This window comes from Oncorhynchus keta, chromosome 30 (genome assembly GCF_023373465.1).
Source record: "Oncorhynchus keta strain PuntledgeMale-10-30-2019 chromosome 30, Oket_V2, whole genome shotgun sequence".
In the NCBI taxonomy this organism is placed as follows: Eukaryota; Metazoa; Chordata; class Actinopteri; order Salmoniformes; family Salmonidae; genus Oncorhynchus; species Oncorhynchus keta.
This window is the reverse complement of record NC_068450.1, coordinates 22,553,085-22,580,757: the sequence shown is the minus strand read 5'-3', so window position 1 is coordinate 22,580,757 and position 27,673 is coordinate 22,553,085. Positions and strand designations below refer to the sequence as shown.

The window sequence follows — 27,673 nt, the reverse complement described above, 5'->3', positions numbered from 1 at the left end:
TGCAGTTGGCATGCTGACTGCAGGAATGTTCACCAGAGCTTTTGCCAGATAATTGAATGTTAATTTCTCTACCATAAATCACCTCCAATGTCGCTTTAGAGAATTTGGCAGTACATCCAACCAGTCTTACAATCGCAGACCATGTGTATGGCGTTGTGTGGGGGAACGGTAAGCTGATGTCAACGCTGTGAACAGAGTGCCCCATGGTGGCGGTGGGGTTATGGTATGGGCAGGCATAAACTACAGACAATGAACACAATTGCATTTTATCACAGCAATTTGAATGCACAAAAAAACGACATGAGATGCTGAGGCCCTTGTGAGACCCATTTTTATTAAAGTATCTGTGACCAACAGATGCATATCTGTATTACCATTAATCTCAAATCTATAGATTAGGGTCTAATGAATTTATTTCAATGGACTGATTTCCTCATATGACCTGTAACTGTTTTTGTTAAAGAGTGTAGTAAGCTATTCATGTGTCTATAAATAGCAAGTGGAGCTGAACGTTTCAGATATTCTACTGGAACAAATAAAGAAAGGGGTTTAGACCTATGGGGTCAAAATTCGGATTTGAGAAACAATACACAGCATACAACAATTATTTTACAACTGTTAAACGATACAGTGGCAAAATTCACCAATGAGTTGTGCCCATACAACGATTTTAAGTCAAACAAAACCTACATAGGCTCTGATTGGCTAAGCGTCGCCTCACGAGCCGGGTGTACGGTGGACTTGCCATCCTCCAAGACGCATGGTCAATATCACAACGCTGGCTCGCTGCAAAGGTAGGTTGTCATTGTCGTGTTTTTACGATAGATTATTTTAGAAAGCTATTTATGCTTCATAGATGAGACTATTCAACGCCTTTAACTTGAAATACCGGTATGTCTCGAATGAATGAAACGTTCAGACAATGTATTCAAATGTTAATAATGCCAAAAATATACAATGAAATAAACATGGTTTATTATTGTAGCGAGGAATGATGGCAGATTTTAATCGACTCATTATAAGCATTTGTTGATTTATGGCTTGAATGGATCGGATCCATACGTAATGTAATAGCTAGATAGAGCTACACACGCTAGCGACAGAGCCACGTCTGGTAACAGTTGTTCATAATGCCATGTCAATTTGTTAGTTAATAGTAAGCTTGCTACTCCTATCCAGATTAATTAGTAGCAAAAACAATTTACTTCGCTATTGATCAATTAAACGTGTCTCACGCTAGATTAAACCAAATCAATGTGCTAAACTGTATGTGCCTTAGCGGTTATTGCAGTTTTTCCTGATTGTAGTTCAAATTGGTAGCTAGCATTTCCTAATGTATTTCGGTTGTGCATTCCTTACTGTGAGTTTTAAAAATGACAGCACGCCCTTGTCTGCTCACCCCATGGCTGCATCGGAAGCAGTCGGGTCTTTTCTCCTCTCTCTACCATAGGTATTGAGGTGAAAGGTGACACTCCCTCATTGGATGGCTCAACAGGTCCCAGCTCAGCTGTCACTTTGGTTCTTGCACGGCCCATTAATCCTGCCTTTCCCCTGTGTGTCTCCACACACACACATGCAATTTCTTGTAATTTCACACTCTGCTCTTAGAGAAGTTTTAGTGAGACCAGTTAAACTCCTTTACGGTGTCATTGGAGCATCATGTTGATTGTTTTCATTGTGCTCCGGTACAAAAATCTCCCTGAAGCCTATTATTGTGAGGACATTGTTTTCCCCATTGCACTTGCCGAGTTGCTGGGTGTATTGTTTCCAATATGCCTATGTTTGCATATTGAAATCTGTACAACCTGCACATTTTAACAAATTATTGGTCAATAACAAGTTGCTCTGGCCTGGTTGCCTGTCTTGAGACAATGTAAAGCACAGATGTTGAACTCGTTCCATGGTGGGCCGAGTGCCTGCGGGTTTTCGCTCCTCACTTGTACGTGATTTATGAATTAAGGTCACTATTTAGTTAGGAACTCCCCACACCTGGTTGTCTAGGTCTTAATTGAAAAGAAAAAGCAAAAACCTTAAGACATTAGGCCCTCCATGGAATGAGTTTGACACCCCTGATGTAAAGGGAATGGTCTCAGAGAGGTCTGTTCTGCTGCAACCTTTGGCCAAGTGAACCTGGGTGGGCAAAGGTAATCCAAGCTTATCCAGTGTGACCACAAGTAGCCTAGACTGATCAATGGGGTTGCAAGTAGCCTAGTACAGGCGGCAGGTAGCCAAGTGGTTAGGGCTTTGGGCCAGTAACCAAAAGGTTGTTAGATCGAATCTCTGAGCTGACAAGGTAAAAATTTGTCGTTCTTCCCCTGAAGAAGGCAGTTAACCCACTGTTCCTAGGCCGTCAATGTAAATGAGAATTTGTTCTTAACTGACTTGCCTAGTTAAATAAAGATGCTTTAGAGTGGTTTCTACACTCTGTCCAATCTATGGCATTCATGATTGAGGGGTCTAGCTGATGAGATGACATTCTGGGTGTTAATGACATTGTTTTGTCTTTGTAGAACAGGAACAGATTCATTTGAAAGCAATTAACCTACGTTGTATTTATAATGTAGATTATTCTGTTGCTAAATGTATTGCAACAGAAATGGTTTACTCCAAACAGAAATCAAAATGTTTCTATTGGACAAATTCAGGTAGGTCCCGTTTTCGTTCTGTTTGTTTAGTAAACGTTTTCCGTTGCAAGATATACTGAATACACCCCTGGACTTACTGACGGTGTCCTAAACCTCCTAGGATGTAGCATAACTAGGACTCTGAGTTTAGAGGGCACTTCTTGCACTCATCCTCCCTCTAAAGGGGCCCACTCCAAGATGTCTTAAAAAATGTGGTGCTTGTATGTTTGGGAGAGGCCAGACGGGACAGATTGTGGACATAGAACTTGGGACTCCATTATATGATATTAGCACCATACATCACAATACCCCCCCCCCAATTACTACTTACAGAGCTGTCCAGAAACATAGGCCTCCGTTGTTGTGACCTTGCTGAAGTTATTTTCATTCATGTTGTTACTACTTTCGTCCATTTGGCATGTATACAAAGGGTCCTCATGTTATGAAACACATTCAGTTGTGACAATAGAGTTATGATCATAGTACTGTAATTCCTCTAACAGAGTAATGATCATAGTACTGTAATTCCTCTAATAGAGTAATGATCATAGTAGAGGTTGACTGAGTATGATTTTTCAACGCCGATACCGATTATTGGAGGACCAAAAAAAGCGGATACCGATTAATCTGCCGATATTTAAAATGTGTATATACAGTGGGGCAAAAAAGTATTTAGTCAGCCACCAATTGTGCAAGTTCTCCCACTTAAAACTATGAGAGAGGCCTGTAATTTTCATCATAGGTACACGTCAACTATGACAGACAAAATCAGAAAATCACATTGTAGGATTTTTTTATGAATTTATTTGCAAATTATGGTGGAAAATAAGTATTTGGTCACCTACAAACAAGCAAGATTTCTGGCTCTCACAGACCTGTAACTTCTTCTTTAAGAGGCTCCTCTGTCCTCCACTCGTTACCTGAATTAATGGCACCTGTTTGAACTTGTTATCAGTATAAAAGACACCTGTCTACAACCTCAAACAGTCACACTCCAAACTCAACTATGGTCAAGACCAAAGAGCTGTCAAAGGACATCAGAAACAAAATTGTAGACCTGCACCAGGCTGGGAAGACTGAATCTGCAATAGGTAAGCAGCTTGGTTTGAAGAAATCAACTGTGGGAGCAATTATTAGGAAATGGAAGACATACAAGACCACTGATAATCTCCCTTGATCTGGGGCTCCACCCCGTGGGGTCAAAACGATCAGAAGAACGGTGCGCAAAAATTCCAGAACCACACGGGGGGACCTAGTGAATGACCTGCAGAGAGCTGGGACCAAAGTAACAAAGCCTACCATCAGTAACACACTACGCCGCAAGGGACTCAAATCCTGCAGTGCCAGACATGTCCCACTGTTTAAGCCAGTACATTTCCAGGCCCGTCTGAAGTTTGCTAGAGAGAATTTGGATGATCCAGAAGAAGATTGGGAGAATGTCATATGGTCAGATGAAATCAAAATATAACTTTTTGGTAAAAACTCAACTCGTCGTGTTTGGAGGACAAAGAATGCTGAGTTGCATCCAAAGAACACCATACCTACTGTGAAGCATGGGGGTGGAAACATCATGCTTTGGGGCTGTTTTTATGCAAAGGGACCAGGACGACTGATCCGTCCGTGTAAAGGAAAGAATGAATGGGGCCATGTATTGTGAGATTTTGAGTGAAAACCTCCTTCCATCAGTAAGGGCATTGAAGATGAAACGTGGCTGGTTCTTTAAGCATGACAATGATCCCAAACACACCGCCCGGGCAACGAAGGAGTGGCTTCGTAAGAAGCATTTCATGGTCCTGGAGTGGACTAGCCAGTCTCCAGATCGCAACCCCATAGAAAATCTTTGGAGGGAGTTGAAAGTCCGTGTTGCCCAGCAACAGCCCCAAAACGTCACTGCTCTAGAGGAGATCTACATGGAGGAATGGGCCAAAATACCAGCAACAGTGAAAACCTTGTGAAGACTTGCAGAAAACGTTTGACCTCTGTCATTGCCAACAAAGGGTATATAACAAAGTATTGAGAAACTTTTGTTATTGACCAAATACTTATTTTCCACCATAATTTGCAAATAAATTCATTAAAAATCCTACAATGTGATTTTTATGGATTTCTTTTTCTAATTTTGTTTGTCATAGTTGAAGTGTACCTATGATGAAAATTACAGGCCTCTCATCATTTTAAGTGGGAGAACTTGCACAATTGGTGGCTGACTAAATACTTTTTTGCCCCACTGTATATACACACCTTTTTGAAATAATGACAATTGCAACAATACTGAATGAACAATGAACACTTTTATTTTAACTTAATATAATACATATGGGCTTTTGGATGGGTGTTCTTAAGGTGATTCCACAGGTTGGTGGTATTTTTGATTTAGCTGTTGCTGACCCCATGCTTACATCTTTATCACAAATAAGACACCTTGCTTTCCATGTAAAAGTCCCACACTGGTGCTCTGCTTTTCCATGCCATCTGTAAAACACACACACAGCTCTTGAAGTGACAATGATACTGAAGAGTCTGCTTAGGAGACAAATACTCTCAACTGTTTGAATAAAAATAGAGTTTAAGTTACCTGTGATGAATGTTGAAAACAAAAACTGTCATTTCTATATGCAGGAAATCCTATTTTAATGGACATGGTAAGAATTGACTACCAAAGTGCGAGTCATAATTCCCATGACACCTTCTAGCAAAATCTGAAAAGCCGTTCCTTCGTTCATTTATTCCATAGGATATTTTTAGATGAACTTAAAATAAGGTCTGTGTTTCGTGTAGGCTTACACCACCGTGCCAATTTTATAGCTGTGTAGATATCCATAGGACAAGGTAACTGATCAATATGGGCTAAATATAAGCGAAGGTCATTTTTTTTTGTAGAGTGGATTTATGAAAATATTTTGACAAACGTTACCTTATCCTAGTGAGATTTACACGGGTATCAAAACGCCAAGGCGGTTTAAGCACGAAACACAGACCTTATTTGAAATAGATCAAGACATTCTGTATGGAAGACATGAACGGTAAAATAACGAAGGAACCCCTTTCAAGTTCAGCCGCAAGTTATTACAGGAATTATAACGCGTGGACTATTTCTCTCTAAACCATATACCTTTGACTATTACGAGCCTGCTGCTGCCTACCACCCCTCAGACAGACTGCTCTATCAAATATCAAATCATAGACTTCACTATAATAAACACACAGAAATACGAGCCTTCGGTCAAATCCGGAAACTATCACCTCGAAAACAAAACGTTCCGTTCCGTATTTTATCTAACGGGTGGCATCCATGAGTCTAAATATTCCTGTTACATTGCACAACCTTCAATGTTATGTCATAATTACGTAAAATTCTGGCAAATTAGTTCGCAAAGAGCCAGGCGGCCCAAACTGTTGCATATAACCTGACTCTGCGTGAAATGAATGCAAGAGAGGTGACACAATTTCACCTGGTTAATATTGCCTGCTAACCTGGATTTATTTTACCTAAATATGCAGGTTAAAAATATATACTTGTGTATTGATTTTAAGAACGGCATTGATGTTTATGGTTAAGTACACTTTGGTGCAACGGCAGTTGTTGATTGATTGTTTTTTATAAGATAAATGTTATGCTAGCTAGAAACTTACCTTGGCTTACTGCATTCGCGTAACAGGTGGGCTCCTCGTGAGGCAGGTGGTTAGAGCGTTGGACTAGTTAACTGTAAGGTTGCAAGATTGGATCCCCCAAGCTGACAAGGTAAAAATCTGTCTTCCTGTGACGACACTGTGCTACTGCTTAGACTTGGCCACTAGTAGTGAAGTGAGTATGTGCTTTGAGAGTGACTATGATATAATCTGAGCCTGAGGTGTAGAATTTACCATGTAAATAAGCCCAGTCAGTGAATGAAAATATTTGGCTTGAAGGACACGCACATCACTCATCACCAGTCACTTATGAGTCACAACGCGTCTGAAACAAGCATTGCTCTGGATGTATGTCCATAAGTAAAGAAGATGATGTAAATGAGTGATGAGATTAACCAGGACTCCATAACTGTGGGGTTGTAGATTAACCCATGTGTTAATGCAAAGGCTTTGACATGAGTCTCCAGTTGAACTTCAGTGTCTCTGTCTTGATGTCTGATGGCTCACACTTCATAAATTGTTTGACGTGTTAATGGGAGTTGCTCCCCCTATCCAACACACACTAACACACAACATGTCCAGTATTTTCCGTTCAACCTTAATTTTGTTTTAAATAGCTACACTCCCGCTCCTCCCTCCCTTCCCTCAGTCTGCTTGGCTGATAGGGCATGGGGTGATCCTTTACTTCCCAGTCTTGCCAAGTTTAGAGGTCGGGTGGGCTGCTGTAGTAGGTTTCAGGTTACCTTTTGGTTGGAAGGCAGAAAAACCTGGGAGGGCAAACAAGGCTATAATGTGACTGGATGCATGGCTTCTCTGGCCAGACCGTGACTGATGTTCTTGGCCTGGTAGTGGTACTACTTGATCTATGTCGTCTGTCACCATCAGGATGTAACAGATTATTCAAAGTTCTTGTTACCTCGAGTAACCTCACAATAACATGCCGACACATTGTGGTACATAGCTGATTAACCTCCCCATCCATTGAACAGCAGCACAATCCTTCTGTCCTTTCCACTAATATTTTCCCAGTAAAATCTGCTGTTATAATATATATTTTTCTTTAACCTTTTAACCATATCTTCACCCACTCAATCACTACTTCCTGTAATCATTCAGCGGATATCTGAGAGGCTTCTGGCCAATGGGGTTGGACCATCGAGTCTGACCTTTGAGACATGACATATTACCTGTCCTCTGGTCACTGTGAACTGTCATCTGACCAGATAGGCTCCTGCACTATTGTCCACTGGCCAGCCACCTGTGAGGACAGACATATTGACCTGCTAAGAAGACCTGTCTTTCCCTCATTCTGATTAGCTAGAGGTGTGTGTGTGTGTGTGTGTGTGTGTGTGTGTGTGTGTGTATTTATTTTTATTTAACTAGGCAAGTCAGTTAAGAACAAATTCTTATTTACAATGATGGCCTAGGAGCAGTGGGTTAACTGCCTTGTTCAGGAGCAGAACGACAGATTTTTACCTTGTCAGCTCTGGGATTCCATCTAGAAACGTTTCGGTTACTGGCCCAACGCTCTAACCTGTGTGTGTGTGTGTTGTATGGACAGTGACACATTTGTTGTTGTTTTGGCTCTGTACTCCAGCACTTTTGAAATTATACAATGACTATGAGGTTAAAGTGCAAACTCGCTGTCAGATTTAATTTGAGGGTATTTTCATCCGTATTGGGGGAACCATTTAGAAATTACAGCACTTTTTGTACATATCCCCCCCCCCATTTTAGGGAACAAACATATTTGGAAAAGTTCACTTATGTGTATTTAAAGTAGTAAAAAGTTTTGTATTTTGTCCCATATTCCTGGCACGAATGACTACAAAGCTTGTGACTCTACAAACTTATTGGATGCATTTGCAGTTTTAGGTTGTTTCAGGTAATTTTGTGCCCAATAGAAATGAATGATAAATAATGTATTGTGTCATTTTGGAGTCACTTTTATTGTAAATAAGAACAGAATATGTGGATTTCTACATTTATGTGGAAGCTACCATGATTACGGATAATCATGAATAATGATGAGTTAGATTTGATTTTTTAATGTTAAGATCACTGTCCAAATACTTTTGGGCCTCACTGTATGCCACTGGCCAGCCACCTCTATGTTGCTGTTATCTCTACTATTTATAGGCAACATGTGGCTTCTCTGAATCAGTGACACTTTGGATCAGCTAGCTACTCTTGGAGGCACTAGTATTGTAGCTCACTACAGTACACTTGCATTTGCTGAAAGTGCAGTAGTTTTGACCAGTTCTGAGACCCCAGTATTGTCTACCTGTTTTGTTTGGTGGCGGGTTGTGGATCAGAAGGACACTCTTGGTTGCATATCTGCTGTGGAGAAAGACATCTGAAGGACGTCTGAGCGTTTACATCACACTATGGTGCTCTCTTTAAACCTCTCCACGCTGCTTGTAAAACCTGGGGAAGGGAAGCATGTAGACAGAGCGGAGGTTTATGGTTGTTAGGCTTTTTACTGAAACTCAAGTACTAGAGTAAGGCTTGGTTATAAATTGGTCAGTCCGTTATTATGCCACTTCCACCACACTGTCTTCAAATTCTATCAAATAGCCTACTTGACAGGAAAGCGTGGGGCCTGACAAGACTTGTCCTCCTTGTGTTGTGTATCTTTCTAGCAGCAGGTGATGTGTCTGCGTGTAACAGTCTGAGAATAAATGCATGGGACAATAATAGACAGAAGAAGTAGGTGAGAAGTCATGTTGGTCCTATAGGGTTACGTCAAAGGCACACATTCCTCCTGCCTGCTAGGCATGATCCACTGCTGGCACTGCATGGGGGCCATCACCTCCATATTCTGAACCCAGGGCTGTTGGCGTTAGCATGAAACACTATCTAGCTAACTGATGTGGATTGAATCACTTGTTTGACTGGATATGATGTGTTGGCAACAGGTCGCCCGCAATTTTATTATAATTTTTTGGGGCCCCTCGAAGTTTATTAAATATGTGTGTGACAGTGCATTCGTAAAGTATTCAGACCCCTTGACCTTTTCCACATTTTGTTACGTTACAGCCCCCTCATCTAAAACAGGTTTTAGAAATGTTTGCAAATGTATTTTAGCCCCCCCCTCCGGATATATCATGTTTTCCTAAATATTCAGACCCTTTACTCAGTACTTTGTTGAAGCTCCTTTGACAGCGATTACAGCCTCGCATCTTCATGGGTACAATGCTACAAGCTTGGCACACCTGTATTTGGGGAGTTTCTCCAGTTCTTCTTTGCGGATCCTCTCAAGCTCTGTCAGGTTGGATGGGGAGCATCGCTGCACAGATATTTTCAGGTCTCAACAGATGTTTGATCAGGTTCAAGTCCGGCTCTGGCTGGGCCATTCAAAGACATTCAGAGACTTGTCCCGAAGACACTCCTGCATTGCCTTGGCTGTGTGCTTAGGGTCGTTGTCCTGTTGGAAGGTGAACCTTCGAAGTTCTGAGCACTATGGAGCAGGTTTTCATCAAGGATCTCTCTGTACTTTGCTCCATTCATCTTTCCCTCGATCCTGACTAGTCTCCCAGTATCTTGCAGCTGAAAAACATCTCCACAGCATGATGCTGCCACCACCATGCTTCAGCGTAGGGATGGTGACAGTTTTCCTCCAGATGTGACACTTGGCATTCAGGCCATAGAGTTCAATCTTGGTTCCATCAGACCAGAGAAACTTGTTTCTCATGGTCTGAGAGTCCTTTGTGTGCCTTTTTGGCAAACTCCAAGCAGGCTGTCATGCCTATTACTGAGGAGTGGCTTCTGTCTGGCCACTCTACCATTAATGCCTGATTGGTGGAGTTCTGCAGAGATGGTTGTCCTAATGGAAGCTTCTCCCATCTCCACACAGGAACTCTGGCGCTCCGTCAGAGTGACCATCGGGTTCTTGGTCACCTCCGTGACCAAGGCCCTTCTCCCCCGTTTGCTCAGTTTGGCCCAGGTGGCCAGCTCTAAGAAGAGTCTTGGTGGTTCCAAACTTCTTCCATTTAAGAATGATGGAGGCCACTGTGTTCTTGGGGACCTTCAATGCTGCAGAAATATTTTGGTACCCTTCCCCAGATCTCTGCCTCGACACAATCTTGTCTTGGAGCTCTACGGACAATTCCTTCGACCTCATTGCTTGGTTTTTGCTCTGACCTGCACTGTCAACAGTGGGACCTTATATAGACAGGTGTGTGTGCCTTTCCAAATCATGTCCAATCAATTGAATTTACCACCGGTGGACTCCCAAGTTGTAGAAACATCTTAAGGATGATCAATGGAAACAGGATGCACCTGAGCTCAATTTCGAGTCTCATAGCAAAGGGTCTGAATACTTAGAAATACCTTTATTTACATGTTGGTTTTTTTTGCAATACATTTTTGCTTTATCATCATGTGGTATTGTGTGTAAATTGATTAGGGGAATTTAAAATATATATAATTTTAGAATAAGGCTCTAACGTAACAAAATGTGTAAAAAGTAAAGGGGTCTGAATACTTTCCGAATGCACTGTTTTTTTTTTGGCAACCAAAAATAATAATCGGGAATTCAGCTAAAAGTGAACTTATTTTAGGAAATCTGGTCGAAGAGACATGATCGTAATTCAAGTTATGTTTCATCAAATATTTTTTATACCTGATGGCGTCTTAAAGCAATTCCATATGTTGGTTTAGTAGCCCCCCCCCCCAGGTTCAGGCAAGTTTAGACTCTAGTGGGTTAATCTACCTTGGTCGCTGGGATGTCGGCCACTATCTGCTCCAAAGTTCAATAGAACCACAACCCTACACTCACTATAAAGGACCCTCTGCTCTGTGTGTTTTCATGACAACACTGATACATGTTCCTGTCCCTACCTATTACTAGAGAAAGAAAGAGAGCGGGTTATTTGAGAGCATAGTGAACCCATTGTTCTACAGACTAGTAGTATCACACAGAGGATAAGACTAGCTATTAGTGAATGAATGCTGAAATCATGCCATGGGAATTTCAAACCTGAGAATGTTTACAGCGAGAGTATGATCTTTTAAATATAGAGTAGCATATGGATATGTACATACTACCGCAATCAGCCTGACTAACCGGTGTCTGTATATAGCCTCACTACTGTTATTTGTCACGGTCTTTTTTACTGTTTTTTAAAAACATTTTGACTTACCTATTGTTCACCTAATACCTTTTTTGCACTATTGGTTAGTCTGTAAGTAAGCATTTCACTGTAAGGTCTACTACACCTGTTGTATTCGGCGCACGTGACAAACATTGATTTGATTTCACAACCAGTGTTCCCTGCTTAGTACATGTTAAGCTAGTAGCTAACTAACATAGAAATGGACCTTTTTAGGATATGGATTATGATTTGATTGATTAATTATTTGATTTCCCACCAGGAGGAAATTTGTTTGATGGTTTAGGACATAGTCACGTACTATGTTAATTTAACAATGCCTCTTCTTCCCAACAGACAGACAGACGCTAGCAAAGGCCCAACCATGCAAGCCCAGCAGCTCCTGAATCAGCTGCGCTTCCCCGAGCTGGATGAGGTGCGGCAGTACCTGCGCAGTCTGTCCACACACACGTTGGTGGGTGTGGGGGCATTTGCTGTTCTCACAACCTACTGGTACACCACCCGGCCCAAGGCCCTGAAGCCACCATGCGACCTGAAAATGCAGTCCGTCGAGGTTCCGGTAAGGAGAGTAGGCACCGACCTGCTATTGTAAAGGACATGGCATGCTTTCTGTATGACGTGGCAATGCCTGAAAGTATCATTATGTGTAAAGAGGTACGCGTACTTTCAGCCCTGCATCAAGTTAGCCTCTTCAAGTAAAACCTCACTTCATGAGTCATAGTAAGGGCTGAATATGCCAGCCTGAGAGGCATTATGTCATGGGTGGAGCGTACCCACCACACTTGGCCCAGAAAAGGCGTTGGCCAGCTTAGTTTGATGCGTGTGTAGCTATACTTAAGTGAGTAAACACAATGCTTCACACAAACAGAAATGACTCGGAAAAGAACAAGATGGATGAGCACAATGAACAACCTTCTCCACCGCTAGTCATTATACTATTAGCACACAGAGGAGTTCCTCAGTTTTAAATCTTGGTGTTTGTGCCGATGTCTTTGGTTCATACCTATTGTAGTCAGACAGTGAGCTAGTCGCCTGTATGATGGCTGTTTATTGTATTTCCTGTCAGGGAGGAGAGTATGCCCGCCGATCAGCGCTGATGGACAGCGACAAACACATGACCCACCTGTACAACGACGCCAAGACCATGTATGAGTTCTTCCTCCGGGGCGCACGGGTCTCCAGTGAGTGTCTCGCTAAGCACCTTACTTGACGTACTATGACGTTGAGGTGATTTGAAATGTTCATTGTGTGTTTTCCACTAGACAATGGTCCCTGTCTTGGAGCAAGACAACCAAGCCAGTCCTATGAGTGGCTGTCATACTCCGAGGTAGGACAACAACATTAATCTGTCACTTTCTCTTTTTATAGTATGATTAATATATTTCTGGTTAGATCTTATACCAAATGTAGTTTTAGGCAGTCAAAGATAGTTTGGTGCACTATTCTATCATAATTAGATAGTCTACAAGGCCCCGTGGTGTGTCTGAGTGCTCTATTTAAACAGAAAGCCAGCCACTCCCATCCAAACCACAAGGGATTCCCCTCCCCCAGTGAGGAACTTACAGTCCTCTGTCACTCTTCCAAGTGTTTCCCCTCTCCTCTGAGACCGCAGGGTCATATTCACTAGACACCAAACAGAGAGGGACTACCTGAACTTGTCCAATAAGAAACCGTTCTTGCTAAATAATTTTCCACCGCAAAATGTTTTGCTATAGTGTGTACTAATGAATATGTCCCAGGTGTTTTGCTGAGTCATCCATCCTAGAGTGTGTATCATTAACTACCTAACGAGCGGTGTGCCCTTCACCCCTTCACTAAAGAGCTGTTTGCCCTCCACCCCACCCTCCCCTGGGGCGGCAGTTAGCCTAGTTGTTAGAGCGTTGAACTAGTAAACGAAAGGTTGCAAGATCGAATCCCCGACCTGATAAGATAAAACAAAATATGTTGTTCTGCCCCTGAACAAGGCAGTTAACCCACTGTTCCCAGGCTGTCATTGAAAATAAGAATTTGTTCTTAACTGACTTGCCTAGTTAAATAAAGTTTAAATAAATAGAGATGTGTGCCCTTCACCCCTTCCCTAAAGAGCTGTGTGCCCTTCACCCCTTCCCTAAAGAGCTGTGTGCCCTCCACCCCTTCCCTGAAGAGCTGTGTGCCCTCCACCCCTTCCCTAAAGAGCTGTGTGCCCTCCACCCCTTCCCTAAAGAGCTGTGTGCCCTCCACCCCATCCCTAAAGAGCTGTGTGCCCTCCACCCCATCCCTAAAGAATACGACACTGGGCTTCTCTCTGTCTCTGTCTGTCTCTCTCTCCACCCCTCCCCTAATGAATACGACACTGGGCCTCTCTCTGTCTCTGTCTGTCTCTCTCTCCACCCCTCCCCTAATGAACTATGTGCCCTCCACCCCTTCCCTAAAGAGCTGTGTGCCCTCTATAAAACGGTGCACAATTGGCCCAGTGTCTTGCGGGTTAGGGTTTAGCTGTGGTAGGCCGTCATTGTAAATAAGAATTTGTTCTAAACTGACTTGCCGAGTTAAATAACGAGCTGTGTCCCCTCCATCCCCAGGTAGCAGAGAAGGCAGAGAACCTGGGCTCAGCGCTGCTCCACAGGGGACACACTAAAACCAAAGACCAGTTCATTGGCATCTTCGCTCAGAACCGACCAGAGGTGAGCAAGACCACTTGAAGAGCAGTACGTCATGAAATAGGACAGTCACATACAATGTTAACCATGTTCAACTGGTTCATTCTGAATCTGCTACATGTGGGGTAAATACTACACAGGCATTACTCTATAGAAGCAATATAAGACTGGTTTGAGTCATATGCGCTGTGTGTCTGCAGTGGACCATCGCTGAGCTGGCCTGCTATACCTTCTCCCTGGTGGCTGTGCCCCTGTATGACACTCTGGGCACTGAGGCAATCGCCTATGTCATCGACAAGGGTGAGCAACAACCAAGAGAAGATCTCAAATAAGAATACATTTCAATTGTAATATTTCCATCAGCTTTTGTATGCCCAGCTTATCTCGTTGAGAGAGAATTTCTTGTGGGTTTGGCGGTTGACCCTATTTACCTGTCTCTCTTTGTCTCTCTCTCTTTCTCCTCTCTCTCTCTCTCTCCTCTCTGTCTCTCTCTCTCTCTCTCCTCTCTGTGTGTGTACACGTGCACACAGCCAACATTTCCAGCATACTGTGTGACGTTCCTGAGAAGGCCAGGCTTGTCCTGGAGTGCGTCTCTGGCAGGGAGCACCGTGTCAGAACCATCATCCTCATGGAGCCCTTTGATGATGAGCTGGTGGCCAAGGGGAAGGACTGTGGCATCGACATTCTCAGCCTGAGCCAAGTGGAGGTGAGGGGAGAAACTCTGACTTATAACTTGGCTGTCTGTTTTACCACTTTCGGAACTAAATTTGCTTCAAATTCTTGGAGCTTTTGCTTTTGTGTGCTAAACCGCAGACTTTAGGTAGGCGCAGTCTAGAATTGCGTTGTTTTGCGTCTGTCTTTACCACAAGTGAAGTCCTACAATCTGGTGTTGTCCCATGAGACTAGCTTGTGCTACTACATATTCAAGCTACGTCCATTCATGTTGTCTTCTTCTAGGCTATCGGCAAGGCCCACCACCACCAACCAGTTGTGAGTAAAGATACCTATCTGTCCCTCCCTCCTGCCCCATATTGATTGAAGTTGATTTCACCTTCATTCATTCAGTTCTTTGACCTGTGACCCTTTGCCCTCTGCAGCCTCCCAGTCCTGAAGACATGGCTGTTGTCTGCTTCACCAGTGGAACCACAGGTACGCCATTGTATGATCTAATGCCAAATGGAGCACTGTCCTAAGATGGCCTCTATGGCCCTCTTGTGTGGCTCTATCTGAAGAGTGCTGTTTAATGTGTCCACATGTATGAGGCTAGTCTCTCATTTTTGTGTTGTCTTACTCAGGGAACCCAAAGGGAGCCATGCTGACACATGGGAATGTTGCTTCCAACTGCTCTGCCTTCATCAAAGTCATTGAGGTAAAACAATAGAACAGTGTTCTTTTACGACTAACACATATGTGAGCAAATAGGTTTGTGCATAGTCTTCTCCGCAGTTTAACTCCCATAGTTCAGGATATAGTCACTTCAGCCCCTTGGTATTCAAATGTTTCCTGTCGTTGTGAACCATATGAGCTAATGATTGTGAGGAAAGATGGTGTCAAATATCATGTTTACGCCCAACCTAGTCATGTATAAACACTGTCTTGCCATCTAATATGATACCCACATACTCATGAGGACTGTCTGTTGCTGTCTGACAAATTGTGCTGTGAAACCTTGTCTCTATTGTGTCTGGCTTGTCTGTCTTACTCTACCTCCTTTTTGCAATTGCCAAGATTTACTGCTAAGCTATTTGTGCTGTAACTTATTTCTGAACCTCTTTCTTTCCTCTCTGCTAATGCCAGTGTAACTGTTTCAGCGCTAACCCGGTCTATCTGTTTCAGCGCTAACATGCTAACCCGGTGTATCTGTTTCAGCGCTAACATGCTAACCCGGTGTATCTGTTTCAGCGCTAACATGCTAACCCGGTGTATCTGTTTCAGCGCTAACATGCTAACCCGGTGTATCTGTTTCAGCGCTAACATGCTAACCCGGTGTATCTGTTTCAGCGCTAACATGCTAACCCGGTGTATCTGTTTCAGCGCTAACATGCTAACCCGGTGTATCTGTTTCAGCGCTAACATGCTAACCCGGTGTATCTGTTTCAGCGCTAACATGCTAACCTGGTGTGTCTCTGTCTTTCTGTGCTGCTCTGGCCCGCCTGCTTCTGTCCTCTCATCTACTCTCCTCTGGTTCTGTGGGCTCCAGGCCTGTTGCCTGCCTAACCACGAGGATGTACTGCTGTCATACCTGCCTCTGGCGCACATTTTTGAGCGGGTGGTGGTTGTAGGGGGTCTCATTATCTCCCCTTGTTCTCACCTTGTTCTATGTGTTTTTGTTGTGCGTGTGTATCCTTTAGGATCACCTCATATTAGACCACCACGATGTTCATATATCCTACCTGCCCCTTGCTCATATGTTCGAGAGAGTTGTAGAGGTATGTATCCATGCTTTTCTATCTTTGTGCTACTGTAAGTCCTCTGACCTTCAAATTCTTCTACTACAAAGTAAATGCGTGATGCTTTTTTTCCAGATATGGTCCCATATCTACAGACCTGTTTTGAGTTTTACACATCATTTGTCCTTTCCACCTCTGTGCTATTCTAACCTCTGACCTCTCACCCCAGGGAGTCATTCTGGTGCATGGGGGGAGGATTGGTTTCTTCCAGGGAGACATCCGCCTGCTGATGGATGACCTCACCACCTTGAGGCCTACAGTGTTTCCTGTGGTGCCACGCCTCCTCAACAGGATGTTCGACAAGGTGAGAAACACTGACTCTCCTAACTACGTTTCCTGTAATGCCCTGCTGCCTGCTACAGCTCTCGTGTTGACTACAGTTGTTGCTTTATTTTGACCTCATAATACCCTGTCTTCAGATCTATGGGCAGGCTAACACCTCTCTGAAGAGGTGGGTGCTGGACTTTGCCTTTAAAAGGAAAGAGGCTGAGCTGCTGAGTGGCATCATTAGGAGGGACAGCATCTGGGACAAACTCATCTTTAGGAAAGTGCAGGTACTGTATCTCCTCCCTGACAGAGAACTGCTATGCTTCTCAGATCACTGAATGGCACATAGTAAAACATGTCTAAAACTTGTCCAGCCATCTTAATGACCTCCTGATTCTAGTCTCTCGCTGGTGCCCCCTGTAGGCCAGTCTGGGAGGACGGGTGCGTTTGATGATAACAGGTGCTGCCCCCGTGTCTGCCACGGTGCTGACGTTCCTGCGAGCCGCGCTGGGCTGCCAAGTGAGTCTGTCTTAGGGTCTCCACTGGTGCATTCTGGGATTGGATAGCGCCAGCGGAGGTTGTAGTGTGGTGGTATACTGATGCCCAGCTGTAGGATCTCATGAGTGTTCCAGGCCATTAAAGTGGATTGTAGGGGCTATACGTTTGTGTCGGACTAGTTGGTGCAAGGTCCAGGCTCTGAAAGTCACATGATGGGTAAATGGTTAACATACCATTCAAGACAATTGAAGTTTCTCAGGTAGAAATTTGCCTGTCAGTTTGGTATTGATATGAATGAAATCCAGTGGTATGTTATCAATACAAGACTCCCATGCAATGTCGAGGACAGACCCAGTCCTGCATCGTACATAAAAATAATGGAAACTGTACCAAAAAAGTATATTTTTCTTTAACAGTTGTATGAGGGGTATGGACAGACTGAATGCACAGCGGGCTGCACAATGACAGTACCAGGGGATTGGACAGCAGGTAACGAACACACTTTCCCACCGTTACATTAACCGTCACACACATTAGTCATCCCGTTTATGGAGAGAGGTTGTATACTATAGCCAGTCACCAACTCCCCCTGGGGGTCCTGTGAGGTATGGCACCCTATTCCATAAGGCTCTGGTCAAAAGTAGTGCACTATATAGGGTGCCATTTGGGACATAGGCTAGTTGTGTTATGGAGGCTAACTCTGTCTTGGCTGTTTCTGTGCTTCCCTCCCCAGGTCATGTTGGAGCGCCCCTGCCGTGTAACTCGGTGAAGCTGGTCGATGTGGCTGAGATGAACTACCTTGCTGCCAATGGAGAGGGAGAGGTGGGTGGGAGCCTGGCATTGCCCTTGGTACCGAGTGGCGCTGTTTAACATGAAGCTGTTACTCTACTGACCTACTCCCTTTATAGTGAACTACTTTTGACAAGGGCCTCTGGTCATAAGCAGTGCACTATAAAGGGAATAGAGTGCCATTTAGGATGCATTCAGTATGTAACGATTGTGTATTTGCAGTGTTTACCTCATCAACATTGAAATGGGTCATATCCCCTTTACACTCCATGCACTAAGTCTATAGGATGTGTGTGTGTTTTTTTCCAGGTGTGTGTGAAAGGAGCTAACGTGTTTCTGGGCTACTTGAAGGACCCAGAGAAGACGGAGGAGGCCATTGATGCTAATGGCTGGGTCCACACAGGGGACATTGGCAAGTGGTTACCGGTGAGTATGTAACTCACTCACACCTAGGCCAGTTTATTAGGTACCTATCTAGTACCGGTCGGACCCCCCTGTGCATCCAGAACGGCCTGAATTCTTTGGGGGGCTTGGATTCTACAAGTCGGGAAATGTTCCACAGGGATGTTGGTCCATGCTGACGCAGTGGCATCACACAGTTTCTGCAGATTGGAAAGCAGTACACCCGTCACCAGCCTGTACCATTCACACCAGGCAGGATGGGCCATGGACTCATGCTGCTTACGCCAAATTCTGACTCATTCTGCCATCAGCATGACTCAACAGCAACCGAGATTCATCGGAACAGACAACGTTCTTCCACTCCTCAGTTGTCCAGTGTTGGTGAGGGCGTGCCCACTGGAGGGACTTCTTGTTTTTAGCTGATAAGAGTGGAACCTGCTGGGGTCGTTTGCTTCAATAGTCCATCTATGACAAAGACCGACAAGTTGTGCGTTCTGAGATGCCGTTCTGCACACCACTGTTGCAATGCGCCATTATTTGTCCGCCTGTTAGCTTGCACAGTACTTGCTATTCTCCTTCAACCTCTCTCATCAACAAGCTGTTTTCGCCCACAGGACTGCCACTGACTGGATGTTTTTTGTTTGTCGCACCATTCTCGGTAAACCCAAGACACTGTCCTGGGTGAACAGCCCATGAAGGCGGCCGTTTCTGAGATACTGGATCCGGCACGCCTGGCACCGACTATCATACCACATTCAAAGCTGCTTGGGTTTCTGTTTTGCCCATGCTAACATTCAATCAAACAGTAATTGGATGCCGGTCTGCCTGCTTTTATATATACCAAGCCACGACAACATGACTCACAGTAGGAGCGATCCATTTTTGTGTACCTAATAAACTGGCCACCGAGTGTGTATACAGCCTCTATATACATTTACATTTAAGTCATTTAGCAGACGCTCTTATCCAGAGCGACTTACAAATTATATCCGCCTAGTGTTTCATAACACTCTTATTACGATCTCTCATCTTTGTGTACAGAACGGCACTTTGAGAATTGTGGACAGGAAGAAGCACATCTTCAAGCTGGCCCAGGGAGAGTACATTGCACCAGAGAAGATAGAGAATATCTACACCAGGAGTGACGCAGTGGCCCAGGTCTTTGTGCATGGGGACAGCCTACAGGTAAGGAGGGATTGATACTGTGTCCATAAGGAAAATGGATATACTACTTGGTCATATTCATTAGAAAGTTAAGGGACTGAAACTGGGAGGTACTACCTGCACTGTCCAATAAGAAACACCCTTTTTTTTTACCTTTTTTTTTTTAGATGCTAAACGTTTTGCTACGTTTAGTCCTAATGAATACGACCCTGGTATCAACCTCATTTTTTAAATGCTTTTAAAGCACTGAAGCCAAACGCAGAACCTATGGATACAACTTTCTCCGCGCTTGAGCATTATCATAATTTGTATGCACCCCGCTAGAAATCCCTGCATTAGCATGTTTCTGTTAGTTGATACATCATGACAAAATACGCCATATTACTGTCCTGCTAATGTGCCTGGACCTTGTAGGCTAAATGATGAGAAAAAAATATTTGCCCAATCAGGCAGGCTAGATGCAGTTATTTCTAAATGAATATGCATTTAAAACGCCAGGCTTTTGTAGTGGTTATTCACTGCAGTTTACAGCCTAGACTACAGTTTACACTCACTTGAAAACAATAACGTTCTTCATTACATTGTGTTGTTGTAGTCTAGGTAGGATACATTTCTTGTCCCTAAAAAGCTGAAACAATAAGGTAGCTTTTCAAGTTGATGATCCGGCACGCCACAGCCTCGGCGCCGGACATAGTGTAGGCTACCTACATTTACATTTACATTTAAGTCATTTAGCAGACGCTCTTATCCAGAGCGACTTACAAATTGGTGCATACACCTTATGACATCCAGTGGAACAGCCACTTTACAATAGTGCATCTAAATCTTTTTAGGGGGGGGGGGTGAGAAGGATTACTTACCCTATCCTAGGTATTCCTTGAAGAGGTGGGGTTTCAGGTGTCTCCGGAAGGTGGTGATTGACTCCGCTGTCCTGGCGTCGTGAGGGAGTTTGTTAAACCTATGATTTCCTTATCCGATAAAGTATTTTTTAATTTTGCTGTGTAAATCGACTGGCTATTCACTGCAGTATTAAGCTTAACATTGAGCTTATGAATTATGGGCTAATATGCATATGCTTCTAATTTAGGTGAGAGGCTACATCTCTAGCCTGTCTGTCTTCATTGTTCTGTAGAGCATTTACGCACCTGTCTTCATTGTTCTGTAGAGCATTTACACACCTGTCTGTCTTCATTGTTCTGTAGAGCATTTACACACCTGTCTGTCTTCATTGTTCTGTAGAGCATTTACACACCTGTCTGTCTGTCTTTGTTCTGTAGAGCATTTACGCACCTGTCTGTTTTCATTGTTCTGTAGAGCATTTACACACCTGTCTGTCTGTCTTTGTTCTGTAGAGCATTTACGCACCTGTCTGTTTTCATTGTTCTGTAGAGCATTTACGCACCTGTCTTTTTTCAGTGTTATGTAGAACATTTACGCACCTGTCTGTCTGTCTTTGTTCTGTAGAGCATTTACGCACCTGTCTGTCTTCATTGTTCTGTAGAGCATTTACGCACCTGTCTGTCTTCATTGTTCTGTAGAGCATTTACGCACCTGTCTGTCTTCATTGTTCTGTAGAACATTTATGCACCTGTCTGTCTTCATTGTTCTGTAGAGCATTTACGCACCTGTCTGTTTTCAGTGTTATGTAGAACATTTACGCACCTGTCTGTCTGTCTTTGTTCTGTAGAGCATTTACGCACCTGTCTGTCTTCATTGTTCTGTAGAGCATTTACGCACCTGTCTGTCTTCATTGTTCTGTAGAGCATTTACGCACCTGTCTGTCTTCATTGTTCTGTAGAACATTTATGCACCTGTCTGTCTTCATTGTTCTGTAGAGCATTTACGCACCTGTCTGTCTTCATTGTTCTGTAGAGCATTTACGCACCTGTCTGTCTTCATTGTTCTGTAGAGCATTTACGCACCTGTCTGTCTTCATTGTTATGTAGAGCATTTACTACGCACCTGTCTGTCTTCATTGTTCTGTAGAACATTTACACACCTGTCTGTCTTCATTGTTCTGTAGAGCATTTACGCACCTGTCTGTCTTCATTGTTATGTAGAGCATTTACTACGCACCTGTCTGTCTATATTGTTCTGTAGAGCATTTATGTACCTGTCTGTCTTCATTGTTCTGTAGAACATTTACACACCTGGCTTCTCCGCTGCCACGGCAAATCCTCCTACATCTTGTGGGTTCAATGAAAACCCACACTACAAACGCTTGTTGGACACTTATTTCGACTTATTTTCTTCAGCCTGTTGGAGGAGAGATGCAGGTTATCCTGTAGTAGGCCATATTGTCCTATAGTAGGTCTGTCTTAACACTGCATCCTGACAACACCTTGAGTGTCCTAATGTACCTTTCTGACCTAAATTGTCCAGAATAGACCAAAACTGATCCAAATGGTTACATGACCAGGTCTAAGCTGTTTGCCTCTGCCGTTATTTTGACATGAAACAACAGGAGGTGTGAGCGGTTATTCAAGTTAGGCTGTAAACAGCAGTGATGTCGGCTATGGACAATACGTAATGACAACGCGGAAACAGGTTTTAGAAATGTTTGCAAATGTATTTAAACCCCTTCCGGAAGTATCACATTTTCCTAAGTATTCAGACCATTTACTTAGGTCTTTGTTGAAGCAACTTTGGTCGTGATTACAGCCTCAAGTCTTTTTGGGTATGATGCTATAGGTTTGGCACACATGTATTTGAGGAGTTTCTCCCATTCTTCTCTGCAGATCCTCTCAAGCTCTGTCCGGTTGGGCAGAGAGCGTCACTGCACAGCTATTTTCATCCCCATTGTATGATGCTGCCACCACCATGCTTCACCATAGGAATGGTGCCAGGTTTCCTCCAGACGTGACACTTGGCTTTCAGGCCAAAGAGTTCAATCTTGGTTTCATGGGACCAGAGAATGTTGTTTCTCATGATCTGAGTGCTTTAGGTAACTTTTGGTAGATTCCAAGTGGGCTGTCATGTGCCTTTTTACTGAGGAGTCGCTTCCGTCATGCCGCTCTACCATAAAGGCCTGATTGGTTGAGTTCTGCAGAGACCGTTGTCCTTCTGGAAGGTTCTCCCATCTCCACAGAGGAACTCTGGAGCTCTGTCAGAGTGACCATCGGGTTCTTGGTCACCTGTTTGGCCGGGTGGCCAGCTCTAGGAAGAGTCTCGGTAGTTCCAAAAGTCTTCCATTTACGAATGAGGGAGGCCACTGGTCTTGGGAACCTTCAATGCTGCAGACATGTTTTTGATACCCTTCCCCAGATCTGTGCTTCAACACAATCCTGCCTTGGGGGCTCTGCAGACAATTCCTTCGACCTCATGGCTTGGTTTTTGCTCTGACCTGCACTGTCAACAGTGGGACCTTATATAGACAGGTGTGTGTGCCTTTCTAAATCATGTCCAATCAATTGAATTTACCACCGGTGGACTCCCAAGTTGTAGAAACATCTCAAGGATGATCAATGGAAACAGGATCCACCTGAGCTCAATTTTGAGTCTCATAGCAAAGGGTATGAATACTTGTGTAAATTAAAAATGTCTAAACCACGTTTTTGATTTGTCATTACGGGGTATTGTGTATAGATTGAAAAGGGAAACAATTATTTAATACATTTTAGAATAAGGTTGTAATGTAACAAAATGTGGAAAAAGTCCATGTCTGAATTCTTTCCGAATGCACTGTACATTGAAGTATTATTTGCCGTTGTCACTGACGATGAACACACCATGAAAGCACTGAATGGTCTGAACCAGTATCTGTGTTACCTCCTTATTAATAGGAAGTGTGCAGTAGGATGCGTTGATCAGTTGATTGACAGGTGTAGCAATGTAAAAGCATAAACATTCCTCTAGTGGGGATGCTCACCAATGTTTTATAGTTATATAGCCTGTAATTTATCATTAGTTATCGTTATTGGCTTGGTGGATGGCCCGGGCCTTAACTCTGACACAACTTACTTTATCACAACAGACCTAGCCTACTAGTAGGTCTAGCTAACGTTAGAGAACTTGAATTTTAAAAAAAATATTAAATTACACTTGTTTACTTTTATACTCTATAAATTGACTCTTTCAAAGAATTTACTCTGACAAGTTTGCCACTGGCACACTGCAGTAGGGAAGTAAAGTGGGAGTCGAATCCTTCACTTCCGTGTTTGGCTGTGCTAATGGCAACATTGGGAAATGAGGTGGACAGAGTGAGAATGCATAGCCCTCAGCTATAATGTTGTTTTTCTCCTCCAGGCATGCCTAGTAGCCATCATTGTGCCAGATCCTGACTTCCTTCCTGGCTGGGCCAAGAAGAGAGGACTGGAGGGATCCTACGGAGACCTATGCAACAACATGGTAGGACCACTGACCATCTGCACCGATTCACAATTTAGACTTGATATATTTTCAACAGTTTCGTTCCATATAGAAGAGGGATGTCAATGTGGATCCCCTGGTCTGTAGTTGGACCATGATAGCTGGCCAGACTAACTTAACAATCAAAAAATGTTAACTGACATGGGTTAATTGAGTGACTGACTGACAAGAAACTGCAGATGTACTTATTTTTAATTCGGGGGATTGAGCTGCGGACCTACAAAAGGGAGGGTTGCTGGCCGCTAGTTGCCCCTCCCTGATATAGAACATTGACTTTGAATATGTTGGAGAATTCACACCATTGAAATGAAGTGTTTTTGTCTCTGTAGGATGTAAAGAAGGCCATCTTGGAAGACATCTTGAAACTAGGAAAAGACAGTGGTCTGAAATCTTTTGAGCAGGTAAAGGGTTAGTCTTAGACAAAATATTTGAGAGAATATTAACAGTCTGTTTGATTACATATCAGGTCTTAACTAGAGAACATAACTGTTATCTGTTTCATGTCTCTTGTTTTGATCAGGTGAAGGACATCACCCTGTTCACAGAGATGTTCTCTATCCAAAATGGACTTCTCACTCCCACCCTGAAAGCCAAGAGAGCAGAACTCCGGAACTACTTCAGGGAGCACATCGACAAACTCTACTCCAAGATCAAGATGTGAACAGTGGGAGGACGGAAGGTAGGGTGTAACCAGAGCTGGTAGAAGAGGTCTTCTATGAAACTGATTGAAGACATATCTGTGAGGCCTGGTCTATGGATACACTTTACCCTGTATGACCAGTTGCTCTCTGTCTGAATAGGAACAAAACACAATAGGATCATTAGGGAAGAATCAACTTTTCTTGATGTCACCCTCAACTGTCAGTAAATGATACCACATAGCATCAGTACTGTAAATAATACCATATACTGGTATATAGCAACTGTCAGTAAATGATACCATACCTCATTAGTCTTCTCGTGTACAGAACAAACGACACACCTGGCTCTCATTTTTCAGGGCTTCCTTTTCCAAAGCTTGTCTATCTATCTTGCTACTAGTTGAGTATTGTGAGCACGTCAGTCATCTTAATTGTCAATTGGTGATGTTCAATAGGTCAAGTGAATGAGGTACCAGTAAACCACCACTGTCCAGTGCCATCATGTATATTACTAATCAAATCATGTTTTACATGCGTCAAATACAACAGGTGTAGGTAGATCTTACTGTGAAATGCTTACTTAAGAGCCCTTAACCAATGATGTCAAGTTTTTTTTTTAAGTATGAAAACTTTGCTAAATAAACTAAAGGAAAAATAGTAACACAATAGAAATAACAATAACAGGGCTATATACAAGGTCAAGAGTCAATGTGCATGGGTACAGGGTTAGTCGAGGTAATTAAGGTAATCGGTACGTTTAGGTAGGGGTAAAGTGCCTATGCATAGATAATAAACAGAATAGCAGCAGCGCTTGTGTGCATGTGGCGTCTCTGTGTGTGTGTGTGTGTGTGTGTGTGTGTGTGTGTGTGTGTGTGTGTGTGTGGTTCGAGTCTAGTGAGTGTACATGGAGCCTGTGCAAGAGAGTCAGTGCAAAAAATAGGAATAAATAAGGGGGTCAATGCATATCGTCCGGGTAGTCATTTGATTTAACTCTTTAGCAGTCTTATGGCTTGGGGTTAGGAGCTATTAAGGAGTCTTTAGGTCCCAGACTTGGCGCTCCAGTACTGCTTGCCATGCGGTAGCAGAGATAGGTCTATGACTTGGGTGGCTGGAGTCTTTGGTAATTTTTAGGGCCTTAGATATATATATATATATATATCTCGTTAGTTATCGTATATATATATATATGCAAACATACAATGTATTCCAACGAAGACTTTTGGATGTTATCATAGGCTTTAAGGGATGGTGAAACCGTGTAAAGGGGAAATATATCTTAGGATACATGCCTACCTGTAGAAAATCTACCACTCTATAGGGCTGGGTAACCCCAATAGGTGTCCCGGCAAGTTTTCTGAGCAAACAAATACACATTTCCACAATTTTATTTTTGGGAGTGGGGTGGGGGGCAGAATCATCTCCAAAGTGATTTTAATTTAGAAAAGCTGTTTCAAAGTATTACCATTAATAAATATGTGATCATATTCCAATGTAATCAAGGGTTGAAATGATTTTTTTTTCTGTTTCGGGTTCTTCCAGTCAATTTGCATTTTACAAATTATTTGTAATTCTGTTCTGGCACCCCAACCATCCGCTCAAGAAACAAATTGGCATGTGGATGAATGTAATTAGAGACCCCTGCTATAGGGTAATGATTTGTATTGCATAATAAATCATTTCAGGAATGTTTTTTTCAGGTTAAGATGTATCAATACATGAATGTGTGTAATCCTTAAGGAGTGTTTTTTTTATGGACTCCTGCAACTATTGCAGAATGAAGCATCAGCATCAAATGAAGTAGTGGTTTGTGCTGAGTTCTCAGGCATCTCCTCCTTTTGTACTGCAACTCTCAGGGCTACATGTTCTCACTTTCCAGAACACCCTCCAACACAAACACTTAAACACTAAAGCCTAAATGTGATTTTTTTTTTTCATTCTTAGATATATATAGATATTTATCTGTATAGGGGATGTGTTTTTGTTTGCATAGTTCTTCAGTGGTTCAATGATGTGAAAGCTTGAGATCGAGAACCATGATTGTAAAAATGTTCAATGTAATCTTGGGAAGGACTATAGCATCTTATTCATTTCATTCAACACCATTACTTTAGATGCATTTGAATTTAGACTTTCTATAGACAATCTTTGTAAGGTATACAATATGTGTAAATTATTTGTGTGGGGAAAAAGTCATTCAAATGAATTATTTTATTGAATTGTTAGCTGTTTTTATTAGGTTGTGGTGTTATTTGATTCATGTGCACAACCTGTTTCACATGTGTCATCAGATGTTATGTGATTTACAGTTTTCAATCAATTTGGCACATTTCTTAGATGTAAGTGGTCTATTTTAACTCAAACTGATAACACTTGTAATGCCCCCTATCTTATGTTCAGAACCTTTGATTTTGCATTCATTGGGGTTTCACACATCTTTCACCACTGACTCATTTATGCTAAAATCAAAGTTTTCCATTAAATAGTATGAGCACATTTAGTTTAGTCCCCAATACATCAGATAATGTTATACTCACAATTGAATCATTTTAACTACCATTTAATCAAATGTCAAAAAATACAAGATACACATTTCTAGTTTTAACCAGTTATCAAACTATATATGTTAAGTACACATTTTTGGTTCAGTAGTTTGTGATCGTTTGTTAACGAATGACAAATCATATCAAAAGTAAAGTGAATATTGCATTTTGAAAGCAGATGGATAGATTGAATATGAGTGATTTGGTGCAGTGAACTTGTGATTTTGGTTATGTTTATTCTACTCAGTCAGTTGAAAGTCTTCTTAGAGTTTTCAAAATGTACCACATACTTGTGAAAATTGAGTGATAAAAAAACAGTGTAGCTAATATGAAATATTGCATAGTTTAAACTTGGTGTTGATGTATTATTTCGACTACTATGTTGTCTTGGATTTGTTTGTTTTGTAAAAAATAAATATAGATTTCCAGGGGGAAAACTGTTCCCAATTAACAGATTTGTGTATTTATTTAAAATGGCAGAGAGTAGTTCTAGCCATCCGTACATGAGTGTTTTGTCTGATGGATCCAGTCATCCGATCCAGTAGAG

General features: G+C 42.6%; 1 protein-coding gene across 3 annotated transcripts; it reads left to right on the top strand.

Moving 5' to 3' along the window:
* Window positions 1–27,577, top strand: LOC118363299 (long-chain-fatty-acid--CoA ligase 1-like). Of its 3 annotated transcripts, none has more exons than XM_035744009.2 (21): window positions 1–168; window positions 11,705–11,927; window positions 12,435–12,549; window positions 12,631–12,695; window positions 13,930–14,031; window positions 14,208–14,307; window positions 14,538–14,713; window positions 14,965–14,997; window positions 15,105–15,156; window positions 15,303–15,376; window positions 16,359–16,436; window positions 16,627–16,761; window positions 16,877–17,011; window positions 17,148–17,243; window positions 17,639–17,711; window positions 17,956–18,044; window positions 18,321–18,437; window positions 19,455–19,598; window positions 23,823–23,924; window positions 24,275–24,346; window positions 24,466–27,577. In XM_035744009.2, the coding sequence occupies exons 2-21, from the start codon at window positions 11,733–11,735 to the stop codon at window positions 24,604–24,606; spliced, it is 2,094 nt and encodes a 697-aa protein (XP_035599902.1). In that variant the 5' UTR covers window positions 1–168; window positions 11,705–11,732; the 3' UTR covers window positions 24,607–27,577. The 3 variants fall into 3 exon arrangements, with proteins under 3 accessions (XP_035599902.1, XP_035599901.1, XP_035599903.1); XM_035744008.2 differs by lacking the exon at window positions 1–168 and adding an exon at window positions 712–794; XM_035744010.2 differs by lacking the exon at window positions 1–168 and adding an exon at window positions 6,347–6,366.
* The last annotated feature ends 96 nt before the right edge of the window (window positions 27,578–27,673 follow it).

Bases quoted from the DNA above. Each gene is read 5' to 3' on its own strand.
- LOC118363299 (XM_035744009.2), top strand. From the start codon at position 11,733: ATGCAAGCCCAGCAGCTCCTGAATCAGCTGCGCTTCCCCGAGCTGGAT. The intron at 18,045-18,320 runs GTGGGTGGGAGC...GTTTTTTTCCAG, and splicing joins CTGCCAATGGAGAGGGAGAG to GTGTGTGTGAAAGGAGCTAA. The intron at 18,438-19,454 runs GTGAGTATGTAA...CTTTGTGTACAG, and splicing joins ACATTGGCAAGTGGTTACCG to AACGGCACTTTGAGAATTGT.